At 36.0% G+C, this 22,351-nt stretch overlaps 1 protein-coding gene across 17 annotated transcripts in view; it reads left to right on the top strand.

The window, feature by feature from the left end:
• Nucleotides 1–22,351, top strand: part of STAU2 (staufen double-stranded RNA binding protein 2) — a 298,260-nt gene that overhangs the window by 9,302 nt on the left and 266,607 nt on the right. For 9 of the 17 annotated variants that reach the window (XM_046642545.1, XM_046642540.1, XM_046642546.1 and 6 more), the window contains exons 3-4: nt 4,394–4,546; nt 17,910–18,038. The exons of 4 other annotated variants lie outside the window; for them this stretch is intronic. In XM_046642545.1, coding sequence (XP_046498501.1) covers nt 17,999–18,038 — 40 coding nt within the window. In that variant the 5' untranslated portion in view covers nt 4,394–4,546; nt 17,910–17,998. Of the gene's footprint in view, nt 1–4,393; nt 4,547–13,572; nt 13,737–17,909; nt 18,039–22,351 lie in introns of all 17 variants that reach the window. 4 more of the 17 variants (XM_046642551.1, XM_046642541.1, XM_046642536.1 and 1 more) reach the window with 3 other exon arrangements.

Raw genomic sequence — 22,351 nt, 5'->3', positions numbered from 1 at the left:
TATAGAGAAGACTCTCTCTTCAGCCAAACCTAGAGTCGCCTTGAGTTCTTAAATGTCTGAGTGATTTTCTGATCTGTCATTTTCGTGGTGATAGCTTTCCCATTAGAGTGAGGAGTCTCAAGATGAAGGAGAAAAGGCGTGAGAAGGCGATTGAAGCTGACGCTCAGCTGGGAGGAGTTCAGATTTTACTACATGATTTTTCAACACTGTCTTTAGGATTAGTGCTAAATTTTTATTTTGGGAGGTCTTTTTGTTTGTTGTCTTAAAACACCTGAGTAGTACTAATATTCTTCCATGTGTGTTCCTAGAACTAATTAAAAACTAGGCTGTCAAATACTGTTATTTGATGTTTTATTTGATATTAGTTCTGCCTGACATTATTATTATTAGGGAACATGGAAATGTTCCATGTTCTGTTACAATAATGATACATCTGTCTAACTTGTGCTCATTTTTACTTTTGCTTTCTAAGACTTTGTGTTGCTATCCATGTGCAACTCATTAGGTGGTATAGATATGTAAAAAAACCCAAAAAACGAAAAACTCCACAAATTTCCACTGTTATTTTACAGAGATAACCACTGCTAACCTTTTGGGGTGTGTACTTTTAGTTTTTTTCTCTGCAAGTATGTTTTTCTGTGAATACATGTTATTTTAAAAAACTGGGATTATACAATAAGTTCTATTCTGAAGTGACTTAATAATCCATAGTTTGGAGGTACTAAAATTTATTTAATCGAACGTTTATTGTTGCACAGATTTTGTATTATATTTAGTGCCACAGTGAGTTTTTTGTTGTTTACATAAATCTGTGCTCCTTTGTCCATTATTTTCTTGTAATTATTAGAAATGAGAAATTATTAGAAATTTCTTGTAATTATTAGAAATGGAAATATTGGCCAAAGGAGTATGCAGATTTTAAAGATATTTGATGCATAAATACCAAAAATACAAAATAATATCTATTATAAGTGTATTGGAATGCCAGTTTTCTTACTTCCTTAACAAATTTTCAATATTTGCCCATCTGTCTGACAAAAAGTGATTTTTAATTTGCATTTCCATAATTTGCTTACAGTTGTTTTCTTTTGTGTTTTGTGTTTTGCAAATTGCTTATATGTGTCCAAGTGCTTATATGGTATCTTTTCCTTTTTACTTGTAAATAAAATTCTTTGGATTATACCCCATTGAGAATTTATGGGCTAGTATTTATAATTGTTACTCTCTATTTTTTTCATTTATCAGTCAACAAATAACTAATGGGAACCTATGTTTCTAGGTACCATGCTAAGTAGGAGTTTGGTATATTTTGGACCTTTCTCCTTGATGATTAATCATAAGCTCCTACGGAAAGGAAACCCATTTTAACATTAAGCTGTTGCAAATATACATTAAGAAGGCACATTTGCTGTGAAATAATATTTTAAAATGAGTAGCTGAAGTAAGGCAAAGTTTTTGGAATGAGTTGGTGAGGCTGACTTGAGAGGGCAGTGTGTCCTGAGGGGCTGGGAAGTCTGTATATTAGCTGTAGCACTGGGAGAGCCCAGCAACAGGGGATTAACAGAGATCTAAGTAGTCTGGTGGTTCCTTTTAAAGAGGTTTGGTAGTAGATGTTGGGAACCTGAAAGCTAAGAGGAAGCTGTAAGTCCTGACTCAAGTGGAATGGGAGGACAGGCAGGACAAAACAGAATTTCAGTGCCAGAAGAGTGGGAGAACCCTGTAGGGCAAGAGGGAGCCAGGTGTTATATAGGAAGAATAAAGTTGTACCAAGATTTACTGTAAAGTGTAAAGCCAGGGTATGATCATCAAGAACCAAAGGCCTAAAGGGATAATGATACTTATTGCACAGGCTTGTTGTGAGGACTGAGTGAGATAACAAAGGCCAAACTGCTTAGTGTTCTTCCTGGTATTATTGCTGCTGCTGTTAATATTACTGTAGGCATACCTCGGAGATACTGTGGGTTCAGTTCCAGACCACCATGATAAGGTGAATATCACAATAAAGTGAGTCATGTGACTTTTTTGGTTTCCCATTCCATTTAAAAGTTATTTACTAAGTGTGTGATAGCATTATATCTAAAAGAACAATGTACATACCTTAGTTAAAAAATACTTTATTGCTAAAAAATGCTACCATCATCTGAACCTTCAGTGAGTTGTAGTCTTTTTGCTGGTGGAGGGTCTTGCCTCGGTGTTGATGGCTGCTGACTGATCAAGGGGCTGGTTGCTGAAGGCTGGGGTGGCTGTGGCAATTTCTAAAGTAAGACGACGGTGAAGTTTGCTGCATAGATTGACTGTTCCTTTCATGAATGATTTCTCTGTAGCATATGATGCTGTTTAATAGCATTTTACCCACAGTAGAACTTCTTTCAGAATTGGAGTCAGTTCTCTCAAATCTTGCTGCTGCTTTATCAACTAAGTTTATGTAATATTCTAAATCCTTTGTTGTCATTTCAACAATCTTCAAAGTATCTTCACTGGGAGTAGATCCCATCTCAATAACCACATTCTTTGCTCATCCCTACTCATCTGTTAAATTTTTATCATGAGATTGTAGCAATTCAGTCACATCTTCAGGCTCCACGTGTAATTCTAGTTCTCCTGCTATTTCCGCCACATCTCCTGTTACCTCCTCCGTTGAAGTCTTGAACCCCTCGAAGTCATCCCTGAGGGTTGGAATCAACTTCTTCCAAGCTGTTGTTAATGCTGACATTTGGACTTCTTCCCATGAATCATGAATGTTCTTAATGGCATCTAGAGTAGTAAACCCTTTTTAAAGGTTTTCCATTGAGTTTGCCCAGATCCATGAGAAGAATCACTGTCCGTGGCAGCTATAGCCTTACAAAATGTATTTCTTAAATAATAAGACTTGAAAGTTGAAATGACTGTTTGATCCATGGGCTGCAGAGTGGATGTTGTATTAGCAGGCATGAGAACAACATTAATCTTGTACATCTCCATCAGAGCTCTTGGTTGACCAGGTACATTGTCAGTGAGCAGCCGTATTTTTTTTTTTTTTTGAGGAAGATTAGCCCTGAGCTAACTGCTGCCAATCCTCCTCTTTTTGCTGAGGAAGACGGGCCCTGAGCTAACATCAGTGCCCATCTTCTTCTACTTTGTATGTGGGATGCCTCCCACAGCATGGCATGCCAAGCAGTGCCATGTCCGCACCCGGGATCTGAACCGGCGAACCCCAGGTCGCTGAAGTGGAATGTGCACACTTAACCACTGCACTACCGGGCCAGCCCCAGCAGCCATATTTTGAATGGAATCTTTTTATGAGCAGTAGGTCTCAACAGTGGGCTTAAAACATTCAGTAAATTATGTTGTAAACAGATACGCTGTCATCCAAGCTTTGTTGTTCTATTTATAGAGCACAGACAAAGTAGATTTAGCATCATTCTTAAGGGCCCTAGGATTTCCAGAATGGTAAATGAGCATTGGCTTCAACTTAAAGTCACCAGCTGCATTAGCCCCTAACAGGAGTCAGCCTGTCACTTGAAGCTTTGAAACCAGGCATTGACTTCTCCTCTCTAGCTATGAATGTCCTAGGTGGCATCTTCTTCCAATAGAAGGCTCTTTCACCTACATTGAAAATCTGTTGTTTCGTGTAGCACCTTCATTAACAATCTCAGCTAGATCTTCTGCATAACCAGCTGCAGCTTCTCCATCAGCACCTACTGCTTCACTTTGCACTTTTATGTTATGGAGATGGCTTCTTAAACCTCATGAACCAACTTCTGTTGGATTCAGACTTTTCTTCTGCAGCTTCCTCACCTCTCTCAGCCTTCATAGAATTGGAGAGAGTGAGGGCCTTGCTCTGGATTAGGCTTTGATTTAAGGGAATGTTGTGGCTGGTTGGATCCTCTATCCAGACCACTGAAACTTTCTCCCTATCAACAATGAGGCTGTTTTGCTTTTTCTCATTTGTGTGTTCACTGGAGCAGCACTTTTAATATTTTCAAGAACTTTTTATTTGCATTCACACCTTGGCTAATTCTTTGGCACAAGAGGTCTGGCTTTCAGCCTGTCTCAACTTTCGACATGCCTTCCTCACTAAGCTTAATCATTTCTAGCTTTTTGTTTAAAGTGAGAAACGTGCTACTCTTCCTTTCACCTGAACACTTCGAAGCCACTGCAGGGTTATTAATTGGTCTAATTTCAATATTGTTGTGTCTCAGGGAATAGGGAGGCCCAAGGAGAGGGAGAGAAACGGGAACAACTGGTTGGTGTAACAGGCAGAACACACACAACGTTTATCGATTAAGTTTGCTGTCTTATATGGATGTGGTTTGTGGTGTCCCAAAACAGTTACAATAGTATCATCAAAGATCGCTGATCACAGATCGCCATAACAAATACAATAATAATGTAAAAATTTGAAATATTGCAGGAATTACCAAAATGTGACAGAGACACGAAGTGAGCAAATGCTGTTGGAAAATGGCACTGATAGACTTGCTCGAAGCAGGGTTGGCACAAACCTTCAATTTGTAAAAAAGGCAATATCTGTGAAGTGTGATAAAGTGAAGCCCAATAAAACGAGGTATGCCTGTGTTAATGTTGCTGTTGCTATTGCTATCTGGCTCTGCAGATTGATGAGAAATGAGGATAGACATTTAGGTTTGTTGTTAGAGTAAAATAGTTGTTTGAATATGGTAGAAGCGATGGATCATTTCCCAGGATAGGTTATAAAAGAAGTTGTGGCTTTTGCCTCCTCTTCCTGCCCCCACCCATCACCCCTTCCTACCCCAATTGCTCACTCTGAGAGTCATTAGCTGCCATGTTATGAATAACCCTATGGAGAGGCCCATGTGGTAAGAAATTGAGGTCCCCAGCCAACAGCTAACAAGGAACTGAGGTCTTTAGTCAACAATGTGTGACTGAGCCTTCTTGGAAGCAGACCTCCCAGCCCTTGTCAAGCTTCCAGCCCTAGGCTACTGACCCGTTGACATCTTGACTGCAGCCTCGTGAGAGATCCTGAGCTAGAACCACCCAGCTAAGCTGCTCCTTAATTGCTGGACCTCAGAAAGTGTGTGAAAAAAATAAATGCTTGTTTTTTACATCACTAAGTTGGGAGTAATTTGTTATGCACCAATAATAAACCCTTCCTCCTTAACTTGAGGACATGTAAATATGTAAACAAGGTTTTTAGCCATTAGATGACAGGTGACACTAGACTGTGATCCCTGAGGGAATGGAAACAGATGAAGTAAGCCCTTCTATTGCACCAGTTTATGGTATAGCCGAGGGGTTTTTTACAGCCTGCAGAGCAGGGAGGAGGAAGCAAAACAGAGCCCAGTCTTGCTGAGATTAGGAAACAAAGATAAAGAATATGGGAAGGCCAAGATGGGTAGAATTGCAGGGCAGAGTGCCAGAGAGAAGGGAGCTGTGGGGGAGCAAGGTGAGTATATCTCAAAGTAAAAGAGTGCACTCAAACATGTGTGCAATCTGGAGATGTGCAGGGGATTCTCCTTGAATCTTTGGCTGAGTCTTGATCTCTGGATGTGTGATGACAGGACCTACTCGGTACAGGGAAAGAACTGCTGGAAAGCAATAAGAAAACAATTTCTAGAGCTCACACAAGACTGGGAATAGTTTGTGTTTCCATTATCCAGAGTGTAAAGACCTTGTAATATGTGGGGCATTGGGAAGAATCCACAGAAGGCTCCAGGTGATGCCAGTAATTTAACTGTGCACCAGAACAAAGCCCAACACTGTTTAGAGAAATACAACATAATTCAAAAGCTAACAGTGTAAAATTCAGTTTTTGTCATCCAGTCAAAAGTTAAAATGCTTGCCTCACCTTGAATAAGGGATGGAACATCTAGGTAGAAGATCAGTAAGGAAATAGAGGACCTGAATAATTAGACCTAACAGGCATATACAAAACACTCAGCAAGAGCAGAATACCCATTCTTCTCAGATACATATGAAACACTTTGCAGGGAAAGACCAAATGTTAGGCCACAAAACAAGTCTCAGTACGTTTTATAAGACTGAAATCATACAAAGTATCTTATCCAGTCACAGTGGAATAAAGCCAGAAATCAATAAGAGAAAGAATACTGGAGAACTCACAAAAAGTGGAAATCAAACAACACACTAAAATAACCAACATGGCAAAGAAGAAATCACAGGGTAAATTAGAAAATAGGGGGGAAAAAAAGAAAATAATTAGAGACAAATGAAAATGAAAACACAATGATATCATAACTTAGGGGACGCAGCAAAAGCAGTGCTCAGAGGGAAATTTATAGGAGTAAACATCTACATTTAAAAAGAAGAAGGATCTAAAACAAATAACCTAACTTTTCACCTTAAGGAAACTAGAAAAAGAGAAGCAAATTAAACCCAAGACTAGGTGAAGAAAGGAGATGATAAAAATTAAATTGGAGATAAATGAAATAGACAGTAGGAAACATTATAGAGAATCAGCAAAACCGAAAGTTGATTCTTTGAAAACATCAACAAAATTGACAGACCTCCCTTAGCTAGAGTAACAGAGTGAAGAAAAAAAAGAGAGCAAAGATGCGTATCACTAAAATCAGAAATGAAAGTGGGGAAATTACCACTGACCTTAAATAAAAAAGATTGAGAGAATACTATGAACAGTTGCATGCCAACAAATTGGATAACCTACATAAAACAGACAAATTCCTAGAAACACAAATTACCAAAATTGACTCAAGAAGAAATAGAAAATTTGAACAGATCTGTAACAAGTAAACAGATTGAATGAGTGATTAAAAAAATCCTTCGCAAGCAAAGAAAAGCGCAGGGCTAGGTGGCTTCACTGATGGAATAAACGCCAAGCTTTTTCAAACTTTTCCAGAAAATAGGAGAGGAGAGAATACTTCCTAACTCATCCTGAGAGACCAGCATTACTCTGATACCAAAGCCAAACAAAGATACTACAAGGAAAAAAAGCACTATAGATCAATACTCATTATGAAAATAGATGTAAAAATCCTCAACAAAATACTGGTGAACTGAATCCAACAGTATATTTCAAGGATTATACACCATGACCAAGTAGGATTTATCCCAGGAATGCAAGGGTGGTTCAACATTGGAAAATCAGTCAATGTAATACACAGCATTAAAAGAATGAAGGGGAAAAAAACCCCATGTGATCGTCTCAGTTGATACAGAAAGCATTTGACAAAATCCAACACCTGACCTTAATAGAAACACTCAAAAACTAGGACTAGAAAGGAGATTCTTCAACATGGTAATGGACATTTAGGAAAAAACCCACAGCTGACATCCAACTGAATGGCGCGAGGCTGAAAACTTTCTCCTTATGAGCTGGAACAAGACAAAGATGCCTGTTCTCACCACTGCTGTTCAACAATATACTGTAAGTTACAGCCAGAGCAATTAGACAAGAAAAAGAAAAGGCATCCAGATTGGGAAGGAAGAAGTAAAACTATTTCTATTTTCAGATGATATAATCCCATATATAGAAAAACCCCAAAGAATCTACAAAAAATCTGCTAAAGCTAATAACTTCAGAAAAGTTGTAGGTACAAGATTAACACACAAAATGCAGTTGTGTTTCTGTATACCAGCAGCGAACAATCCAATAAAGAGATTAAGAAAACAGTTCCATTTACAATAGCATCCGAAAGCATATAGGAGTTGAAAGACTTGTACACTAAAAGCTACAAAAGTGAAGTACTTGAACTTGTTTCGGCAGAAGTTAAAGAAGACCTAAATATGGAAAGATATTCTTTGTTTATGGATTGGAATACTTAATATTGTTAAGGTGGAAGTATTGTGCAAAACAATGTGCAGATTCAGTGCTATCTCTATCAAAATTCCAGTAACCTTTTTTGCAGAACTGGAAAAGCTGATCCTCAAAATTATGGAATTGCAGTGAGCCCAAATAGTCAAAACAATCTTGAAAAAGAAGAGTTGGAGGAGTCGTACTAGTCTATAGTATATATATACACTATACTGTAGTATCAAAATATGCTACATAGCTACAGTAATCAGAACTGAGTAGTACTAGCATAAGGATAGACATAGACCAATGGAATGGAATTGAGAGGCTAGAGATAAACTAAAACATATGTAGCCAATTGATTTTTGACAGAGAACCACGACCATTTAATGTGGGAAAAACATAATCTCTTCAACAAATAGCTCTAGGACAACTGTATATCCACTTGCAAAAGAATAAATTTAGACCCTTGTCTCACATCCTGTACAAAAATTAACTCAAAATGGATCAATGACTAAGTATAAGAACTAAAACTCTTAAAAGTCAACAACAAAAGTATAAACAGCCCAGCTAAAAAAAAAAAAGGGCAAAGGACTTGCATAGACTGTTCTCCAGAGAAGATATACAAATGGTCGACATGCACATGAACAAATGCTCAACCTCATTAGTGATTAGGGAAGTGCAAATGACAACCACAGTGAGATACCACTTCATGCCCAGTGGGATGGCTAGAATCAAAAAGACCAACAGTAACAAGTGTGGACAAGGATGTGGAGACAGTGGGATCCTTGTACCTTGCTGGTGAGAATATAAAATGGTTCAGCCTCTGTGCAAAACAGTTAGGCGGTTTTTAAAAAAGTTAAACATAGAATTATCATATGACCCAGCAATTTCACTTCTAAGTATATACCCAAAAGATTAGAAAACAGATACTCAATATATCTATACACATGTTCATAGTAACACTATTCACAATAACCAAATGATGGAAGCAGCCCAGATGTCTGCATAGATGGATGAATGGGTAAACAAATTGTGGTATATACATACCATAGAATATTATTCAGCTGTGAAAAAAAAAAAAGACGAGTACTGATTTCACAGTTGACAGTGTCGTCAACTTTGAAAACATTTTGCTAAGTGAAAGAAGTTAGATGCAAAAGGTCACATACATGATTCCATTTATATGAAATATCCAGAATAAGTAAATCTATAGAGACAGAACACATATTGGTAGTTGCCAGGGCCTAGGGAGTAAGGGGAAGTGGGGAGCAACTGCCTAAAGGGTACGAAGTTTATTTTGGGGGTGATAAAAATGTTGCAGAACTAGATAGAGGTGGTGATTGCACAACATTGTGAATGTGCTTTTTGCCACGGATTTTCCCTTTAAAATGGTTAATTTGATGTTATGTCAATTTTACCTTAATAAAAAAAATTTAAAATGCTTGCAAAGAAGTGTGAAAATATGACCCATAACCAGGGTAAAAAATTAATAGAGACCCAGAAATGACAAAGATGGTTGAGTTAGCACACAAAGATGTAAAAAGAGCTGCTATCAGTATGCACCAAATGTTCAAGAAGGTAGAGGAAAACAGGAAAATGATAAGGAACAAAATAAAAGATATAAAATATGCTTAAATAGAACTTCTAGAGATGAAGAATGCAATATCTGAAATAAAAAAATATATCCTGGATGGGATTAATAGCAGATAAAATACTGTAGAAGAAAAGATGAGTGAGCTTGAATATGTAGGAATAGCAACTATCCAAGATGAAGCAGAGAGTGAAAAAGATTGGAAAAAAAGTGAGCAGAGCATCTGTGAGCTGTTGGACAATCTTAAGTAGTCTAAAATATATGTAAGTAGATTCTCAGGAGAAGGGAGGGGGAACAGGAAAATATTAGAACAAATAATGACTGAAAATGTTTATGTTTCATGAAAGTTATAAACCCATAGGTCTATAAAGATCAGAGAATCTAATTTGGAAGAAACATTTAAAAACCGCAAAAGGCACGTCATAATCGAATGACTGAAAACCAGTGATAGTGGAAGAAAATCTTAAAAGCAGCCAGAGGAAAAAGATGCATTATGAACAGAGAAATAGAGATGAGAATGACAGAGTTTTTGTTAGAAACTGCAAGTCAGAAGAGTGTGGAGTGACATCTTTAAAATACTGAAAGATAAATACTTGTCAACCTAGAATTCTATTCCCACTAAAAATACTTTTAAAAAAGAAGTGACCTTTTGTTGTGTTTTCAGTTTTTAATTGTGGTAGAATATATATAAAAATGCTCCATTTAAACCTTTTTTTTTTTTTTTTTTTTGCTGAGAACGATTCACCCTGATGTAACATCTGTTGCCCATCTTCCTCCTTGTTTTGCTTGAGGAAGATTAGCCCTGAGCTAACATCTGTGCCTGTCTTCCTCTAGTTTATATGTGGGATGCCTCCACAGTGTGGCTGATGAATGGAGTAGGTCCGTGCCCAGGATCTGAACCCGCAAACCCAGGCCGCTGAAGTGGAGTGTGCCAAACTTAACCACAGTGCTATGGGGCTGGCCCTGATTTTAACCATTTTCAAATGTATAGTTCTGTGACATTAAGTACATGCACAGTATTCTGCAACCATCACCATCATCCATTTCCAGAACTTTTTGATATTCCCAAACTGAAATTCTGTACCCATTGAAATGCTTACTTCCCCTCCCCCCAGCAGCCCCTGGCAACCACCATTCTACTTTCTGCCTCTGTGGATTTGATTACCCTGGATATCTCATATGAGTGGAATCATGCAACGTTTGTCCTTTTGTGGACTGGCTTGGTTTACTTAGCCTGTCTTCAAGGTTCACTGATGCTGTAGTATGTGTTGAAATTTCCTTGTTAAGGCTGAATAAATTCTATTCCATTTACGTATATACCACATTTTGTTTATCTGTTTATTTGCTGATGGGCACTTGGGTTGTTTCCACCTTTTGACTGTTGTGAGTAATGCTGCAGTGAGTAAGGGTGTGTAAATACCAGTTCAAGTGCCTGCCCTCAGCTATTCTAGGTATATACCCAGAAGTGAAATTGCTGGATCCTGTGGTAATTCTATGTTTAATTACTGTTTCCATAGTATCTACACTTTTCACATTCCCACCAGGAATGAACAAAGGCTCCAAGTTCCACACACCCTCATCCATGCTTATTTTCTGTTTTGCTATTGGCCACCCTTATATAAGTGAAGCTGTATCTCTGAGTGGTTTTGATTTGCGTTTCTCTGATGATTAGTACTGTTGAGCATCTTTTCATTTGGTTGTTGGTCATTTGTATATCATCTTTGGAGAAATGTCTAGTCAAGTTCTTTGCCCATTTTTTGATTTATTTTCTTTTGAGATGTGAGAGTTCTTTATATATTTTAGATATTAATCACTTATCAGATATATGATTTGTAAAGGAAGTTACTTTTGAGAGAAGCAAAATCTGAGGGCACTCATTTTCAGCAGACTTCCACTGCAAGAAGTCCTTTTTCCCCCCATGTGGTCTATTTTATTATATTTTTAATTTTTAAAATTTTTATTATTTTTTTGCGAAGATTAACCCTGAGCTAACATCCACTACCAATCCTCCTCTTTTTGCTAAGCAAGACAGGCCCTGAGTGAACATCTGTGCCCATCTTCCTCTATTTTATATGTGGGATGCCTGCCACAGCATGGCTTGACAAGTGGTGCATAGGTCTGCACCCAGGATCTGAACTCACAAACCCCAGGCTGCTGAAGCAGAACACTGCACCACCAGGCCAGCCCCTGCAAGAAGTCTTAAAGGAAGTTCTTTAGGCAGAAGGAAAACACTAAAAGATAGAAATTTGGATCTTTGAAAAGGAATGAAGAATGCAAGAAATGATAAAATATGATAAAATACATTTTCTTCATTTTTAATCTTTTCAAAAGATAATTGACTAATGCAAAGATAACAGTGATTTACGGGCTTATAACACACATAGAAATAATTGGTAGATGTCAATAGGATAAAGAATGGAGCAGAGGAAAGGAAAGTATAGTATTAGGTGCTTATGCCATACACGAAGTGGTATAGTGTTTATTTGATGGTAGGCTGTGTATATTTTAGAGCAATTGCTATAAAAGAAAATAAAAATAACTTATAAACCCACAGGGGAGATGAAATTAAATACTAAAAAATAATCAGTCCGAAAGAAGGTAGGTAAAGATGAAAAAGGGAACAAACAACAGGTGGGACAAAAAATAGTAAAATTGTAGATTTAAATCTAACTATTTTGATAGTCACATTAAATATAAATGATCTAAACACTCCACTTAAAAGGCAAAGACTGGCTAGAAAAGCAATGCCTAATTATATGATATCTACAAGAAACTCTCTTTAAATGTAAAGATAAAGATAGATTAGGGGCCGGCCCCGTGGCCGAGGGGTTAAGTCCGCGCGCTCCGCTCCAGGCGACCCAGCGTTTCGTTGGTTCGAATCCTGGGTGCGGACATGGCACTGCTCATCAAGCCACGCTGAGGCAGCGTCCCACATGCCACAGCTAGAAGGACCCACAACGGAGAATATACAACTATGTACCGGGGGGGCTTTGGGGAGAAATAGAAAAAAAAAAAAAAAAGATAGATTAAAAGTACAAGGATGGCCTACATCTAGCTCATGTGAAATCACAGGGACTGTGTCTATCCTCCTCCTGAAACACTCTCCCTGTCCCCCACAAAAGAGACAAAATACACAAAAACAACAGTTCTCAAGACATGGGACGTGAGGCAGTGATGGTCAGTGATCCCTGAGTGATGAGAAACAGATGAGGGAAGCCCTGCGCTTGCCCCAGTCTACTGCATTGAGAGACTTTCCAGGTCGTGGCACAGAGAGTGAGAACTGACGTGTGGAACTTGGCATATTCCCCAGGTTGAGCAGATGTTGCTGCTCTGAAACAGACTAGCAAATTATAAATGCAAGACTTGAAAGGAGCAAACTATTTCCAAGTCACTTATCTGTATCCCAGAACAAAGTTCAAGAAAATTTATAGGAATGGGAAATAATCTAGCTCACAAGAAGTTAAAATTCTCAGTGTGTCATTCAGTTAAAGATTCCATTATATGCTCAGGAGCATAACAACACGACCTATGATCAGGAGAATAATCAATAACTCAAAACTGACAGAGGATAGAATTAACAGAGGTTATTAAAACCAGTTGTTATAACTGTATTTCATAAGTTCAGAAAGTTAGAGACGTGGAAGCTTCAAAAAGACCCATGTAGGACTTGTAAAGATGAAAACTACACCTGAGATGTAAAATATGCTCAAAAAGATTAATGGCAGATTAGATACGGCAGAAAAAAGATTAATGAACTTGAAGGCATAGCAATAGAAACCATGCAGAATGAACCATACAGAGAAAAAAGAATTAAAAAAAAGTAGAGAACATCAGTGAGCTGTGAGCTACCTTCAAACAACCAAACATGTGAGTGACTACAGTTCCTGAAGGAGGCAGGGGTACAAAAAAATATGTCAAGGAATAATGACCAGAAACTTTTCAAATAAGTTTCATTAAGATGAAATCATAAACTTGCAGATCAAGTTATTCAGTGAATTCTGAGTATAAGAAACATAAAGGAAGCTACACCAAGGCTCATCAAAATCAAATTGCTGAATCCAACTGATAAAGAGAAAAACAGAGAAAAAAGACATGGTCATGTTACATGCATAGGAACAAAGATAAAGATGATGCTAGATTTGTCGTCAGAAACAGTATCAGCAGAAAAACAGTGGAGTAACATCTTTAAGGTACTGCAAGATGAAAAGTGTTAACCTAGAATTCTATATCTGACAAAAATACGTTTCAGAAACAAAGATGAAAAAAAGACGTTTTCAGATACAGGAAAGATGAAGGAGCCCGTCACTAACACTCTCCCACTTCAGGAAAATTTTAAAGTATGTCCTTCAGGCAGCAGGAAAATGATACCACGTGAAAAAAGAAAAAAGAGCAACAGAAGTGGTAACTACTTAGGTAAATACGTAAGATTTTTTTTTATTAGCTTAATATCTTTTAAAGGTAATTGTTTAAAGCAAAAATATTAACAGGATACTGTGTGGTTTATAACATACATAAGAGTAAAGTGCATGATAATGGCAGCTTAAAGGCTGAGGGAAATCTGGAAGTACATTAAGATTCCTGGACTCTGTGTTAGGTGGTATTATAGCACCTAGAGGTAGACTGATAAGTTAAAAGTTGTAATATAAACTCTAAAGCAGCCACTAAAATGGCAAAACAAAGAGTAATAAGCCAAAAAACATAGTCTTGCACTGCATAGCAATGTTTTGGTCCATGATGGACTGCATATATGATGATGGTCCCATAAAATTAGCACCACGTAGCTTAGGTTTGTGTAAGTATACTCTGTGCTGCTCATGAAATGATGAAATCGCCTAACGATGCATTTCTTTGAACGTATCTCTGTTGTTAAGTGATGCATGACTGTAGATAGAATTGAATCATACCAAATAATCCAGCAGAAGCCGTAAACAGATGAAAACGGGAACAAAGACCAGATAGGACAAATATAAAACAAATAAGATGATAGACTCAAACCTAATGATATGAATAATCACACTATGTGTAAGTAGTCTAAACACCCCAATTTAAAGACCGAGATTGAATAAAAAAGCAAGATCCAACCGTATACTTGCCTTAAGAAGCACTTTAACTATAAACACAAGTAGGTTAAAAGTAAAAGAATGGAAAGATACAACATGCTAACCTAGTTGAAAGAAACTTGGAGTGGTTTTGTTAATATCGCACACAGTAGATTTCAGAGCAAGGAATGTGACCTGGGATACAGGTCATTTCATAACAATAAAAGGATAAATTAATTAAGAGGACTTAACAATGCGAAATGTTTATGCACCTAATAACAGAGCTTCAAAACACACAAAGCAAAAACTAATAGAGATGCAAGGAAAAATTCACAATTATGGTTAGAGATTTTAGTAACCCCTCTCAATAATTGATATAACAAGTGGACGGAAAATTACCAAAGATCTACAGTTGTGTGTCACATAACTATGTCTCGGTTAACGACAGACCGCATATACGACAGTGGTCCCATAAGATTAGGACTATATAGCCTAGGTGTGTAGTAGGCTGTATCATCTAGGTTTGTGTAAGTACACTCTCTGATGTTTGCATGATGACAAAATTGCCTAACAATGCATTTCTCAGAATGTATCCCTGTCGTTTAGTGATGCATGACTGTATACAAAAATTGTGTTTCTATACACTAGCAAGGAACCATCAGAAACTGAAATAAAAAATGCCTTTTACAATAGTATCAAAAATGTGCAATACTCATGGCTAAGTCTAACAAAACAAGTTAAAGAAAACAGAACTACAAAATACTGCTGAGAGAAATTAATGCTTAAATAAATTGAGAGACACAGTTGATCTTCATTATTCATAGATTCTCACTTGGGAGTTGGTCTCTTTGCTAAAATTTGTTTGTAACCCCCAAGTCAATAATTGCAGCACGTCGAGTTCAATTTTAATAAAGCAATGATATATATTAAGTAATGGGTCTTTAACCAGAAACATACAAAACAAGGTCATGTATTTATTGGCTGACAAAAGTGTTATGAGCAGAGTTTGCCGGGGACCTAACCCTGTATTTTCCATAGAAGCGGTTATTCAGTAATCGCTAATTCACCATTTGTGGATTCGTTATAGAATATAACTATCATTGAGATGTCACCTCAATAATGAGAGCTGACTATATCCTGTGCATGGGGTGGAAGACTCAACTTTGTTAAAATGTTGATTTTCACCAAATTAATCTGCAGAATTCAAGGGAATTTTACTCTAATCCTTGCAGGCATTTTTGCCTAAAAGAAGATTCACGTTCAAGAACCTATAGTGGCCAAACAGCTGTGAAGAAGAACAATGTTGGTGGCCTGCACTACCTAATTTCAAAATTATTACAAGGCTACAGTAAAAAAAGCATTGGCATAAAATAGACAAATAGATCAATGGAACAGAATAAGTAGTCCAGAAGTAAACCTGCTTTGTATAGATAGCTTTTTGACAAAACCATAAAAGCAGTACAGTGGAAAAAAATGTAGCCTTTTCCACAAGTAGTGTTCAAACATTGGATGTTGAAAAACAAAAAACAAAATTGGCTTCATACCTTGCACCATATGCAAAAATTATTACAAAATGGCTCAGAGACCTAAATTTGCAAGCTAAAACTGTTAAGTTTATAGAAGAAAACATAGGAGAAAATCTTTGAGACTGCAACTAGGTAGTGATTTCTTAGATACAACACAGTCCATAAATGAACAAATTGATAAATTAAATGTTATTAAAATTAAAGTCTGATGTTCAAAAGACACCAGTAAGAGAATGAAAAGAGATGCCACATACTGGGAAAAACTCTTTGCTAAGCATATACCTAATTAATAACTTGTATTTAGAATATATAAGGAACGCTTCAAATAAAAAAAAGAAATAACCCAATTAAAAATGGGTAAAATATTCGGATAGATACTTCACTACAGGATATATAAGGATAGCATATACACAAAAGGATGCTCCACATCATTAGTCATTAGGGAAATGCAAATTAAAACTACAGCAGGATACCATTACACAGCTATTAGAAGGGCTAAAGTTATGAAGATGGACCATACCAACAACAAACAACAAACCCATTGGCTGAGACCACACTGTGTTTTAGCAGTGTTTAAATCCCAAGGTGGCTTTATATGGAAAAGTCAGAGATCGTAGGCATGACACATGGCCTGCTTTGATCACGTCCTTGAGCATCTTCTTTCCGTTTTTCAGAACCTTGATGGCACTGTCAAGACTAGAAAGGACAATGGCAATTAGAGTCTAAGGCTTTATGAGGCATTCCCTACTTTTGGCATGGCTTTGTAAAATGATTTTTTAAATATAAAAGTTACACGTATTAATTGTAAAAAACTATAACAATGTAGTACTTCAAAGTAGAAAGTGAGGACGCCCCGCCACCAGTCTCTCTTCCCCTTTAATACAGGCACATGGTTGATTTAAAGAAAAATACATCAGACAATAAGCTGTTAGAACTTTTTTTCATTCAGCATTTTGTCGTGTTTTCCCATGTCAGAATGTAAGCACTGTCCCTCATTCTCTTTTTAAAGCTGCGTAGTCCATTGTAGTTTATTTAACCAGTCAGTTATTGATGGATAAATATTTAGCTTGTTTATAGGTCTTGCTATTGTGATCTTGCTGTGTGGGTTGTCGTTGTGTATATCCGATGCAGGTCTTCCTGTAGAATGAATACTAGATGTGTAATTGCTTTTTTACAGATAGATGCAATCGAAACTCTGATCAGTATTGCCAGATTGCCTGCCAAAAAGTTTGTACTAATTTATGTTTGCACCAATAGAGTCTGCACGCATTTCCCCATGTCCTCGCCAATACTTAGCATGATCATTTTTTCATCTTTATCAGTTTAATGGGGGTAAATTATATCTCACTGGAATTTGAATTTTTTTCTTTAAACTTTAGTTTTTTCCACAGATGTTTTTACTCAATAAATTATATTATGTGAATTGATTATGCACACATTTGCCCTTTTTTCTATTGGATTTTTTTAAAAAAAATTGATTTATGTCATCTTCATGTTTTATGGATGTTGACAGTTTTTCCTTGCTCGTGGCGAGTATTTCTCTCCCAGTTTGTGGACTGTCTTTTAGCATCATTTATGATGTGTTGTGCTCTACAGAAGTTTTACATTTTTTGTGTTGTTAAATCTGTCAGTTTATCCCATTATTGCTTTTAGGTTTCTCTTCTTATCTAGAAAAGCCTTCTATGTTACAGGATTATGACAGATATTTACCCACGTTTTCTTGTGCTTTTGTTATATTTTTATGTTTTGCATTTTAGTACTCCTGGAATTTATTTTGTGTTTATATGAGATAGAAATTTTAATTTTTTCCTAATTAATTGGCAATTATAAGAGAGCAGTTTGATCCTTGGGTAGTGATTTACTTGGACATCCGTAGGTTACGGTCTGATCTGAAGTTAGAAGGTTTGTTCCAGTTATAGGTACGGACAGTCACGTTTCTCCTGGAGGCGAGAGCCTGTGAAGGGAGATTCCTTTGCTCTTTTGACTCTGTTTTCTTTCTTTTTGTTTTACTTGGGAATTAGGATGAGTCCCTTCCAATAGCAGGTAGTAGGGAAAGGGGAGCCAGCAAAGAGACGTAGAAACTGTGTCCAAGTCATTTCTGGGACCAGAGATGGAAACGGATCCTTCTGTGGAGAGACTTGCCTTGGCAGGTGAGGTGGACTGACTTTGCAGCAACGGCTCTGGCTGTAGTTTAACCACCTTAACTATGTTGCTACTCTAAGTTCTGGCTTAGGAAACGTTTGGTGTTTGGTGGATTCTGGTCACATAGTTTTTCCTGCTATTTCCTCCTGTGCATTCTATATTCTGCTAATGATCTGCTTGCATCCACCAGAATGTGATGTGTTTTCTGTGCTTTCTCCTGCATGTGTGCTCTGGAAAAGCTTCGACTGTCTTCCTCTCTTCTTCCCTTGCTAACTTGGTGAACCCCTACTTTCCGTAACTAATCTAATCACTGCGTCTTGAAACCCGCCTTTGAACATCCCCTTCAGCTGAGCCCCCTGTAACAGCCTTACCATTAGCACTTACCCTATTGTCGTTTATTGTATCTGTTTATTCTGTGTGTCTTTCTTCTCCCAGACTGTGAGCTCCTTTGGGACAGGGACTTTGCTGTTGATTGAAAACTGTGAGCTACAGTATTTTGGTATAGTTTGAAGATTCAAGTCCCAGAGAGTCCAGGACATTTTATGAAGATATCAAAATAGAGTATATCTTGAAAAATAGAGTTTGTCTTTGTTTTGTTGAGTGTGCAGATTCTGTATTGTAAATAACTATTTACCAGTGTTACTTATCAAAGATATGGAGAGTTACATGTAAACAAATTTCATATCAACAAAGGTGGAATATTTCCTAACACAAATATGAGAAATCTTAAATATAATTTATATATCATACTTGGGAAGTTTTCAGTGGAAACAGACTTATGATGTTATAATAAGTTAGTGGAAAAAATAATAACAAATATATGCTTTTTGCAGAATATTGAAGAATATTTGTATGAATAAAATAAACTTACCCTAACAGAACATTTTAACTCAGAATATTTTAGCTTAGAAAGCCATGAAAAAAAAGTTTATAAAACCATATTACCGTTTTCATATTTAATAGTATTTTAACAAATTGTCGATCATCAGAATAATCACTCTTATCATTGTTAACAGTGTCTTGCATCATCTCTTTCAACCAATATCGTCATCCAGTAATATAAAAACAACTATCATTTCTATTTTACTGTCTAGGAAAGTGAGATTAAGTACTTTCTCAAGGTCACATAGATATCAGTAAGTGGCAGATATATCCAAAACAGGCTCTTAAACGTCATATGGCATTTGCTCTCTCAAAAGCAAAGGCTTAGATTATGAAATCAATTATCATTAATTTTATTTACTTTTAAGTAAGTGTCTACTATTCTAGCCACCAAATTGACTTGAACCCTATTTCAGAAAATGTTCACTGAGGGCATTCTTAGATCTCTTGAAAATGTATACCTATGCAGCAGTGTATATATTTCTCACGTTTTGCGCTGTTGACTTTCTTAAAAAGTTATATATAAGTTGTGTTTATAGATCTCAGTTTTTATAGACCATTTTGTTTTATAATTTTGTAGATGCTTTTCAAAATTTTGGTTTAATTTTTAAATTATTACTCTTTCGCTGAGCTCTGTCCACTCGTTAATACTCATAAGACTTCTGATTAAATAGAGGAACAGCTATTTAAAATAAAATTTTAATCATTTTGTAAAATAAAACATTTCAACTAGAATTATTTTTAAATTTACGAACTTTAAACGTTTGGATTTTACTCATAAAGTTTTATCAGAGTGAGATTTTGCATATATTTTGCACACCTTTCACACCAAGACTTCAGTCACTTCTTAAATCCGTTATTGAATTCCATTAGTGGATTCCATGAATCACTTATTGAATTCATGTTATTTTTATGAAGCAGAAAGTCAAAATTAACTATAAGTTTATCACCACGTTATTAGTTAGCACTTTCTTTAAACGATTTAGATCAGATTTTCTTACTAAACAAGTTTACAGAGCCATAAACATACTATTTTAATCAATTTGATATATTTAAAATCTATGCTATTGAAATTTTTCTTACTATAAACTTGTCACATTATGCTTGCTATGCTCCTAATATTTTTCGCATCATAGCAGGTAAATATGCAGCATTGCTGAGTTATGAAAATTCTACACTAGCAGTATAAATGCTATTTTAGTGTTATGCAAAATTTTCTGATTTTTACCAGGCTTTAATATTTTCTTATTTTTAACAAATTGTCATTCCTCTTTTGCCTTTTGATATTCAGGTAGCTCTGTTATCTATTGTACTTAAGTATTTAATGCCGTGGTATACAAGGACCAAAATTGATTATAGCCCCGGATCACCTTGTCTTTTATATAATGACTGACTTTCTGGTGCAATTTATAAAATGTTTATTTGAATGAATGCACAATGGAATAAGTAAAATGCACGTTTCCTTAAACCTCTCTTGACCTACTCTTGTCTGTGCTGTTCAAAAAAGTAATAATTACTAGTTTCTTTTTGTTTGTTTGCAGGCCATTTAGAATGGTTTAATTGTAGTATCAGCTGTCAGCTGTATTGGTCCCACAACTGGTTGCTTAGATTCTCTTTCCTTTTATTTATACCTTACTAGGTATTTATGTAGTGTTCTTATGAAATAATTTCTTACTCATAATGATAGTGATCAAGTCATTGTACCAAACTATTGGTCCTGTAAAGAGTGTTAAAAAGTTAAAAAATACTATTTTCTACATTAAACCTTGCCATAGAAAGTTTGTAGATGAAGTTCCTGAAACTAGCTGTTTCTGTTCATATAATGTATTCTCCATACATTGTGACCACAGTTTCACTGAGCAGGAAGTAACCCATTTGCATGTTTAAAGCTTAGGTTTTAAAGTGGTTTTTGGCAGTGCTTAATGGGAGATGAAAGAAAAACTAAAAAGCAGTTAAATGTGTCTATAAATGAGATGAACAAAAAATACAGGATTAAAATAATTTAGTATAGTATTAGGAAAATATTCCACAGCTGTAATAATAATTGCAGTAGAATTTAGAATACCGTACGTTTAAAAACCTTAACTTCCTAACAACCTGGGAGTTAAGTAGGATAGATTTATTACCTTTATTTTACAGATAAAGAATAGAAGCCTTAGTAAACTTAAGTAAAAATCATTAAGACTTTGCAGGTTAGCAAAGGATTCCTTAAGGCATAAAAAGTACAGGCTATAAAAGAAAAAATTGATAAATGTAATACGTAAAATAATAGAAAAAAGGACGCAAGCAGTTCACAGAGGAGGAAACCTGAATGATCAATAACATATAAAAAGATGATTAGCCTCACTAGTAATCTAGGTGTGCAAATTAAAATTATAGTGGGCAAAACAAAAAACAATAGTGGGATACAAGTTGTCAAACGTCAAATTGTCAGAAATTAAAATCACACGGCATGTTTCAAGGTCAAGGGGAGGTGGTAGTTCTCATGCTGCCGAGGAAGGTGATTTGGTACAACCGCCCCGAGTACCATTTGGCAGCGTGTTTTTGCTTGCGAGAGTGAAGCATTGGAAGCAGCCTAAACGTCTGCCAATAGGGGAGTGGATTAAAAAACTGATAGGATATTGTGATGGAAATTATACAGCGGTCAGAAGTAGTGCACTGGATCTATGTAAGTTGCAATCTCAAAAACATAGTGAGTGAAGAAAGACAATTGTGAAAATATGTTTATTATAGTACTATTTATGTGAATACAAAACCACATATATCAAGACTATGTATTTCTTCATGGATATACATGCATGCATATAAATGTATTTTAAAATATCCCAGAGGGATATAGTCTAAATTTGTATAGTTTCTGGAAAAGATAAAGGTAACGTAACTGGAATGTAATACTGTTTTGTTTTTTTTTAAGTAAGACAACGCAAACATGGAAAATGTTAATTTCGGTTCTGAGTGGTAAGAATATAGGCATTTGTTAAATTATTCCTTCTACTTCTCTTAACATTTCATAACAAAAGGAAGCTTCTAAAAAATAGTTGGAAGAGCTGGTAGTTAAACTTAGGACTTGATTCCCAAGTCTAGAGCTTTTTCAATTAATATGCTGCCTCAAAGTGAGAAGTTAAAAAAGTAAGATCAAATGATAAAAAAAAGTAGACAAAATTTATTTTTACATTAAGAAGAATCAGGAGAATTTTGTGTTTATGCTAAAATTTTTTCATAGGAAAAGAAAGTTACAAGATAAATTAAAAATTATTGCAATCTTATATTATTTTAAAATATAAGCATGCTATTATTATATATATGTATAGGTACTTAGGGAAAAAGTTACCTTAGGGAAAAAGTTACCTTAATTTATTGTTTAAAATGTGATACTTAATTCTGTTGCATGTAATGAAAGACATTTAGATGGTTTGAATTTTTTATATAAAATTCATGA

This window comes from Equus quagga, chromosome 16, assembly GCF_021613505.1.
Source record: "Equus quagga isolate Etosha38 chromosome 16, UCLA_HA_Equagga_1.0, whole genome shotgun sequence".
Taxonomy (NCBI): Eukaryota; Metazoa; Chordata; class Mammalia; order Perissodactyla; family Equidae; genus Equus; species Equus quagga.
The sequence above is the reverse complement of the archived record's forward strand: the minus strand, read 5'-3'. Positions and strand labels throughout refer to the sequence as shown.